Here is a 9,317-nt window from a genome sequence, read left to right as displayed (position 1 = left end):
ATTTAAATGTTTGAACGTTTGAATTTAAATGTTTGAATTTGAATTTGAATTGGCTATGAAAAGTTGTTTCATAACAAAAGGATAAGGTAAGATCTTGTTGGAACAAATCCCAAGTATCAAGGGGAGATCTTTGAGCATCATCCAAGGTTGATATGGGACGCTGATTTTGGGGTCTTGTGCTGGTCATAGGATCAACCAAATAAGCTCCAATCAGATTTAGTTTGTTGAGAGAATAAGTGAGTGAGTAGGTTCAAGTTTGAATGCAACTACTCAACGTATCTGGATTGTTTTGAGGCTTAATGGGGTGCACCATATGGCTGGCCATATGATGGTTGTTAAGTCAGATTTTTGTTGAAATATGCACTTGATATCATGAGGATATGATAGGAGGTTGTTGACAAGATTTGATTTGCAACAACTCCACTCATTCCTCTCCTAGTGTGCGCTACATAGGGCTGATTTTTTAGTGAAGAAATCAGATTTTATTCACTCATTCTCTCATCTCCTTTGGTCATCCTTTTGTGAGGTTTTTCTTAAGAGAGTTTTGAAAATTATCTAGCACTTTCTAAGTGAATTTCATGCGCCACTTTTGTGTTTTTTCTTGCTGAAAATTCACTCAACTAAACACCTTGAAACCTTGCCTCTTACCTCTCCATTAGGGACGCCTAGCTTGCCTCCCTTGGTGTTCGTTGGTGGCCGTGAAGAAGAGTTCTTCCATCTTGACAAAGGGTGGTGTGGATCAACATTAGAGGGCTTGTATCTTCAAGCATCACCTTGATCATCTTCAAGTTTTGGAAAGCAAACAAGGTAACATCCATGTCCTTTCTTGATATGGTATGTGTAATTCTGCTTTGAAAATTTTGTTTTCATCCTCACATGCCTACGGCCTTCAAGGCCATTTAACTTTCATATATATAATATAATTTATATTTAATACATAAAACAGTCCATAATAAGTCATATAACCAATCAAATATTCAAATTTCATAACATAAATATAAAGCAAAAGTAATTTTTCATACCTTGCTAATTTTTTATGTAAAATTTCGTAACAGAAAAAAATTGACTTATAAATTAATATTTCACTTTTAATTAATAAAATAAAATTTAGATCTTAAAAAAATGTGTCGGGCGTTGACCGCATGTCGAAAACACGTGTCAGAGCATGTAAAAATATTGACCATGTGTCCCAAAATATTAATTGTGTATTGTGTCCGACACACAATTTTTTTTTGAAAAAACATGTCCGTGCATTTTATCCCAACAATTTTCTCCACTAGATTCTTCGCTTAACTATTCAGAATCCCATTTTCTTGGTGTTTAATAATGAATCTCAGTCTAATTGCAATGTTCATCCCTTATTCTTTAATATCCAATTAAGATACACACTACACATTAATTAAACTTGTAATTGAAATTTTAGACTTATACTCTACTCGCTACCGTATAACTTATTACAAAGTACAAACAACATCATATTAATTATAATTCACTAAACAATAAAACAACAACATCGGGTTATTTGAATCAATGCACTGGAGTAGTTCCCTTTTGAGGGCCCTTTTTTTTTTTTGGTATCCAAGGCCCCTATTTATTACACAGGTTTATTAGCTAAAATGAAATTTCGCTCTAATAGTAGTACCAAAGGTGAGCAAATATTTTTTTTTGGTCCATCTGCCAAGAATGAGAAAAAAAAAAAATTTGTTGATAAGTAAATATTTTTTTTTATCCTCAGCAAATTTCACGATATCTATTTAGTTCCTAGTAAATAAAAAGGTTATTTGTGGTCCTTAAAAAAATTTAAAATAGACTCATTTAATTAAAATTGTGATTTCTCATAAATTCAAAAAAAATCCACATTAATTCTTTAAAAAACTAAAATAAATTCACTTCAAATTTTTAACAACCATAAATAACTTTTTATTTGCTAGTTTGGGACGACGGAAAAATACTATTTACTCTTTTTGTTTTTGTTCCAACCTTGTACCTAACCAACGAGGCAGCTCTTGGCAGAGATCTGTGTGTACTCCCTTCTCTGTTTCTCTTTCTTTTTTTCTCAAACTGTAACGCTACACAACCATGTCTTCATTCCGATCTCATCACTGCAACAACAACAACTTGCACTAATAATTTATCTTCGCCCCTAAATCATCTCAGTGGGTTCATTTCAGCTCTCTCTCTCTCTCTGTTCATTGGGTTCATCCAAAACAGTCACTATGCAACGAAATGCTTCATAAACCGCATCATCACAAGCTCTCGAATCCAAGTGGGTATCGTAACAAAAAAAAGACATGGTCTTTGGCGAAGTCTCAAGTGCTGTCAAAAACAACCTGCGAATCTCCTCGTCCCTTCAGGATCTCTCCTCGTACCGCCACCTCGATCTCGAAGATGGCGGCGACACCGGTGGGTCCCACTTGAAGAAACCCCATCATCATCTTCTCCGCAGGGAAAGCCTCGGGTCAAGTTTCTCCAAGGCAAAACCGGTTCAAGGTGGAAGCCCGGTTCGCAAGAACCTGAAATGGGTCAGACCGATCGCACTGGTTCTGTGTCTTGCATTGTTCATTTTTCTTATTTACACGTTTATTTATTCTCATTGGAATCGAGGGTCAGCGAAGTATTATGTTGTGCTTGATTGTGGTAGTACCGGGACTCGTGTTTATGTCTATAAGGCTGAAATTGAACACAAGGATGATACTACTCTTCCAATAGTTATCAAATCAATGAGGGATGGTTTGAATAAGAAGCGTGGTTCTCAAACCGGGCGTGCTTATGATAGAATGGAAACTGAACCGGGTCTTGATAAGTTGGTTCACAATGTTTCAGGTTTGAAGGCTGCACTGAAACCACTTGTTAAATGGGCACAGAAGCAGATACCTCAAGATTCTCATAAGGGTACTTCAGTTTTCCTTTATGCTACTGCTGGTGTTAGGAGGCTTCCCATTGCTGACTCTAAATGGTTGTTGGATAATGCTTTGAATGTACTTAAGGGTTCTCCTTTTGTGTGTAGAAAGGATTGGGTTAAGGTTATTAGTGGAACAGAAGAAGCTTACTTTGGATGGATTGCACTTAATTATCATAGTGGTATCTTGGGTGTTAAACCGAGGAAAGCAACTTATGGTGCACTTGACTTGGGTGGTTCGTCGTTACAAGTTACATTTGAGGGTGATCAACAGTTGAATAGTGAGACTAGCTTGTATGTTAGGATTGGATCAGTGAATCATCATCTCACTGCGTATTCTCTAGCTGGCTATGGTCTCAATGAGGCTTTTGACAAATCCGTGGCGCGTCTTTTTAAGGAGAAGTTTGGGTCCACTAATGTGGATCTAGTTGGTGGAAATGTTGAACTTAAACATCCTTGCTTACAATCTGGGTATAAGAATCAATATACCTGCTCTCATTGTTCTTCCAGTAACCAAGAAAGTGAAAGTCCTAGAATTGATGGGAATGTGTTGGGTAAAAAAGGAAAATCAAGAATTCCGGTATTGCTTATTGGTGCTCCGAATTGGCAACAATGCAGTGCACTTGCGAAAGTTGCTGTGAATTTGTCTGAATGGTCTGATCTCAGTCCGGGACTTGATTGTGAAGTGCATCCTTGTGCTTTGCTTGATAATCTTCCTCGACCGTTAGGCCACTTTTATGTGATTTCTGGATTTTTTGTAGTGTATCGGTTTTTTAACTTAACTTCTGAAGCCACACTTGATGATGTGTTGGAAAAGGGTAGGGATTTCTGTGAAAAAAAATGGGAAGTTGCTAAAATAAGTGTTGCTCCTCAGCCCTTTATTGAGCAATACTGCTTTAGGGCACCTTATATTACGTCACTGCTGAGAGAAGGTTTGCACATTACTGATGGCCAGATAACTGTTGGCTCTGGAAGTATCACTTGGACACTTGGGGTAGCCTTGTTGGAAGCTGGGAAGGCATATTCAGCTAGATTTGGGCTCCCTGATTTTGACTTGCTTCAGATGAAGATAAATCCTCTTATTCTTATTCCCATTTTGATACTTTCTGTCATTCTTCTATTCTGTGCTTTATCATGTGTTGTCAATTGGATGCCGAGATTTTTCCGGAGGCAATATCTTCCCCTTTTCAGGCATAATAATGTGTCCGGTGCATCTGTTCTTAATATCCCATCGCCTTTCCGGTTCCAGCGATGGAGTCCAATCATTTCTGGTAAGCTGTTTATGCGAATGATTTTTTTATAACTCAATAATTTAACGTCTGAACATACCACAATTAAAAAACAAAAAATGAATCTATACTATTCTTTCTTGTCAGGGTTATGCATTCCATTTTCACAGCTGATGATTTATAATGTAATGAATTTGCTGCAACTTGAACATTTGTGAATATTTTCTAATTATTTATTGTCAATGTCATGTATTCATTTAGAAACAATTTGTGAATTATAATTCTACTGCCGCATTGGACCTAGGATGATGGGGAAAATGATCTTTATCAACTTTTCTCAATTGGATTCTTGATTTGATTATCTTATGTATAATATTTATTGGGAGATTGAACTATGGAGATTATCTATTTTCAAGAATAGATGCTTGTGTGAAGTCTTCTTTCTTTTCAAATGAACTAGAGTGATGCAAATCCATTTTATGTACCTTAGTGATCCAGTATGTGAAGTGAAATTATCTTCTTAGATAATGTCTTGATTCCTTCTTTGGGAAAAGCAATGTCATAGCCTTACTGGAATATATATTATTTTCTCTATTAGCTACAGAAGGAAGATGATATCATCATAAGGACTGAAGTCAATCAAGTTTTCTTTTTGGTCCAAATTTGTAAATGAATCCTAATTTATATATCAATAAGTTTAGAGTTTTTCCAAAGAATTGCTGATTCATTTCTGTCTAGTAAAGTAACCTGAGCTGCTTTTGTGACGCATCCACAATTAGCTTAGAATCATGCTTGTTGCTTCGTGCATGCATGCGTCATTTTGGACTGATAAAGTATGATCATTTTCTATTTAAATGTATTTTTAGTTTGTTTTATATTCACAATGATGCTTTACTGGTTTACTAGCCATTTACATATAAAATTTGTGGCTTGGGTTTCCCTGAAAAGAATCTAGTGTAATTAGAATGGTTTAAGCAATAAGTTGATGGTTTATAATAATTATTCATCCATCCCACACGACCTCCTGAACTTGAACGGCATTGTTTTATGGTTATTAAATGGGAAGAGCAATGTCACAGCCTTCCTGGATTGATAAAGGCAAAAAATATATATATATATATATATATATATATATATATATATATATATGTGAGGTAAAATCCTTTGACACCAGTGTCAAATTTGAAGTTTGACACCTCATCTGAGAGCCATTAGATCAAAAAAGATCAACGACTCTGATTTGTAAGCATGTGACATCGTTGATCTTTTTCGATCTAACGGCTCTCAGATGAGATGTCAAACTTCAAATTTGACACTGGTGTCAAAGGATCCTACCTCTATATATATATATTAGTTACAGAAGGAAGACAATATTATTATAAGGACTGAAATCAATCAAGTTTTCTTCTTGTTTCAAATTTTAAACGAATCCCAATATATAATTTAAATTTTTTCAGAAGAACTGCTCCTTCATTTCTGTTAGTAAAGGAACTTGAGCTGGTTTTGTCTATTGCATATTTAGAGTCCCCTCACTTAGTTATGGTCAAATGCCAAATATTCTTTTTCTTTTTCCGTTGGATTTACAACATATCCAAAACTATGGATAATTATAAGGCTAGAACATGAATCTGATATGATTACCCATCACAAATTTAATATTCTAACAATTTGTATGTATTGAGTTCATGTTTAGAGTGAATCTATGGCAGATGGGCTTTGAACTGACACACTGAACAATGCTATTGATTCAAACATTGTAATTTATACTACTATGTCTATTTGTATTTTATGCTCATAATGTAACATCTGCAGCTGTTACAACTTACAAATGTGCATCATGTACTTTTACAGCGTGGACATAAAATATCGTAATGTAGACATGTACTATGCTTGGTTTCAGTTTACTTATAGAATATAGGTGGGTTGTTGCTTTTGGATAGTTTAAATGTCTTTGTGCAATCTGTGTATAGTGTTAATATATCTCTATGATTGAGCTTTGAAGCCAATGTACCTATGGTATTGTAGGAGATGCAAGAATAAAAACGCCACTCAGCCCTACAATTACAGGTTCACAAGATAGACCATTTAGCCTGGGGTATGGTCTTGGTGATGACAGTGGCAGCATCCAGCTGATGGAATCTTCCTTTTACCCATCAGCTAGTGGTGTCTCGCATAGTTATTCCTCAAGCAATTTAGGGCAGATGCAGTTTGATGGCAGTAACATAGGGACCTTCTGGTCGCCCCACAGAAGTCAGATGCGTCTGCAGAGTAGGAGATCACAATCTCGAGAAGACCTGAGTTCCTCAGTGGCTGAGGCACACCTGGTGTAGGTTTAGTGCATCATCTTCTGAAAACTTCGGTATGATTACACTAATATCTTCTTGAAAGTTGCATTTTTTTATAGACGAACCATTTTTCTGTTTAGTTTTGCTTTTTCAATTCTTCGTAGGTATTCTTTTCTGTAACATAAGAATAGTTATAGGTAAATAATAGTAAAGCACATGCATTTTCTTTTTGTTGATTGTTCTTTCTATATTTTTTGAAGTTATTAGTAGAAGTTCCTTAACCATGCTAAACAAGATTTCCACACATTTCTCCTTGTTTGTAATTTTGGACTGCCAGTCAAATTGGTCTGCTAAGGAGAAAAAAATTTGGGCATTGCTTGAACATCTTGTCATTATACTGTCATCAGTAATGATACTTGTTCATAAAAGGATATGTCGAGAGTCCCTTCTATATGTTATTTTTCTCTAATTCCTCACTGCAAATTATAAAGGGATTTATTATACATGTCCCAGCATTCAAGTTTTTGTCATGGAGATGACCGTGGGGGCTAAACAAGAGCTGGCGAGATCTTTTAATTCCAAATTAATTTGCTTCTTCTGGATCTCATTTCTAAACACAAGAAGCCAAGCACAAAGAAGCACTCTTGTTCTGTCATTTACCACTCTCCTTTAGTGGCTACTGATGTCTCCATGTTCTGCCTCTACTGTACAGTTTTGGGGTGACCATAAGCCTTCAGATGTTATATAATGAAGCATCAAAGTATCCCAAGCTGATATCAATTAATTTGTCACTGTTTTTATACCAATTTTTGGACTAATAAACCGCCATTATTATAGAGAATCTCCCCTTGTTTTCTTTGCTGACATGATGGCTGAGAAAAACACTTGGAAAAGATAAACCACTTGGAGAAGTTGTAACATAGTACAATGCTCACATCTTATACGTCAATTAAGTTATTAAATTTAGTTTGCAACTTGCAAGCAACTGCTTTTTAAAGACTAACTGCAACTTTCCTTGTGAAGTAAAGTGTTTCTGAATATTTATATACCAAACAGCATTTCCATAACGTTTAGTATTGCTTTTAGATCGATTATCCCTAAATAAAGGGTATTGCTTTGGATGCAAACCATCTATTTTACATGTTCTCATGAATGCATTTGGAATTGTTTTACGTTTTGGCAATTTTTTTTTTTTTTTTTTGGTACATACGTTTTGGCAATTATTTATTAATCTTAAGAGTGTAAAACTGGTCATGAATAAAATTAAAACACGGGAAGGTCAAGAATGCTCTGCACGAATCTATCGTGACTTACTAACTCTCAGAAAAAGAGGGACACGGAAATTGTACTTGCTTAGATGTGTTTCCTGAACTGGTTCAGATGCAGCTTTTGGTCTTCTTTTATGGTAATTTGATAGATGTTGAAAGTGATTCCTTCCGTGTGCTAGAGGTGATATTGTATCTGCAAAAACTCCAAATAATGCGGAGAGATCAGAGATCATGGAGATAATGCAGTTATTCATAGGAGATTCCCATGACGTATGTTAGTATATGGATGTCCTAGAGACAATCTTTTGATTAGATTAGGACATATGTAGACCTTTTATATTGTCACAAATAAAAGCACTATTTATCCTGTTTCATATTTTGTCTCAATATTACTATTAATATTTATATGAGTAACTGAATAAATCCCTTGGAATAAAATAGGTATCTCTTGAGTATCTATGATGAGATCACGATCATGAGGATTTAAGGATACTGCATGTTTATTCCTAATTTTATGTTCCTAGTCTAGAGACACTGAGAATGGGGATCAGTGATCTCGGGTAAGACTAGCACGACTTATCTACTTGTATTTGGATGCAAGGTAAAGACCTCATGAGTTACAGATATGGAGATGTCTTAGCTAAAGTCGTGGGTGGACCTATAAGGGTATAGCTCGCACTGAACAGACCCACAAAGAGACTCTATGAGGAACTCTCACAGAGAGTATCATTAGAGTAGTCTCTTTATATTTGGGTATGTCTTTCCTAAGACCAGAAGTTATTACCTAGACTGTGTTCTAGAAGGCATGCTTTGATTGTGCACCTCGTCTGCCTGAAACATGGAGACTCATAGGTATACTGTTGGGCTTGTCCTGAAAGAACACAGGGCTAGGGTGATAAGCTGAAGGAATTCGTCAAATCTCTGTGAGAGATTAGGTTATCTGTAAACCGGAGAAATCGGGATGACATTTACAAGGACTCGGGAATCTATGCATAGTAAAAGAGATCATGAGATGATCTGCCTTTAGAGTCTGTAAATTGAAGATTCCCTATTTCGAATAAAGCTTACCCTAAACCGCAGGGGCTGATACGCTTCCTTACCCTAAGTTTTATGGGAAGGTAACCGAGACGAAAGGAAATATATACGGCAACCAAATATGTGTAATATGATGATTAAGTCATTAATCTAACTAGTTCTGGGGCAACAAAGCATTGCTAGTACTCTGTGTTGTCATTAGATGAGTTGTGGGCTTATTGGGCCCAAGCCCATTTATGTCAGTGACTATGTTGGACATAATGGGTCACACACTAACACCTAATTGTCTAGATGCTCTAGCATTAAAGGTATTGGGCCTAACAATTGTTATTAGCCTAATAAGTAGTTTGGAACTCCACAGATAGGGTGGAGGGCGCATGAATCAAAGTAATGAGCTTGGATAGCCCAAGACATTACTAATTAATTTAATTAGTTAAATTAATTATCAAATGTTTAAATTTTGAATTTTGAATTTGAAATTTGAAATTTGTATTTTGAAATTTGAATTTGAATTTTGAAATTTGAATTTTGAATTTGAAATTTGAAAATTGAAATTTGAATTTTGAATTTTGAATTTAGAATTTGAATTTAGAATTAGAAT

General features: G+C 35.6%; 1 protein-coding gene across 1 annotated transcript; it reads left to right on the top strand.

Annotated features, from left to right (window-relative positions):
- Nucleotides 1-2,016: 2,016 nt before the first annotated feature.
- On the top strand, nt 2,017-7,412 carry LOC133299668 (probable apyrase 7). The gene is made up of 3 exons (XM_061499153.1): nt 2,017-4,170; nt 6,154-6,487; nt 6,927-7,412. The coding sequence occupies exons 1-2, from the start codon at nt 2,292-2,294 to the stop codon at nt 6,456-6,458; spliced, it is 2,184 nt and encodes a 727-aa protein (XP_061355137.1). The 5' UTR covers nt 2,017-2,291; the 3' UTR covers nt 6,459-6,487; nt 6,927-7,412.
- The last annotated feature ends 1,905 nt before the right edge of the window (nt 7,413-9,317 follow it).

The sequence above is a fragment of the Gastrolobium bilobum genome, unplaced genomic scaffold, assembly GCF_033153095.1.
Source record: "Gastrolobium bilobum isolate Gb01-03AN ecotype WA unplaced genomic scaffold, APGP_CSIRO_Gbil_v1 utg8376, whole genome shotgun sequence".
Classification (NCBI taxonomy): domain Eukaryota; kingdom Viridiplantae; phylum Streptophyta; class Magnoliopsida; order Fabales; family Fabaceae; genus Gastrolobium; species Gastrolobium bilobum.
This window is presented reverse-complemented; position numbering and strand designations above follow the sequence as displayed.

What these genes read in the sequence shown, in the direction of transcription:
- LOC133299668 (XM_061499153.1), top strand. Translation starts at nt 2,292, where the DNA reads ATGGTCTTTGGCGAAGTCTCAAGTGCTGTCAAAAACAACCTGCGAATC. An exon ending in ATGGAGTCCAATCATTTCTG is followed by an intron (nt 4,171 to 6,153) that starts GTAAGCTGTTTA and finishes ATGGTATTGTAG; the next exon opens with GAGATGCAAGAATAAAAACG.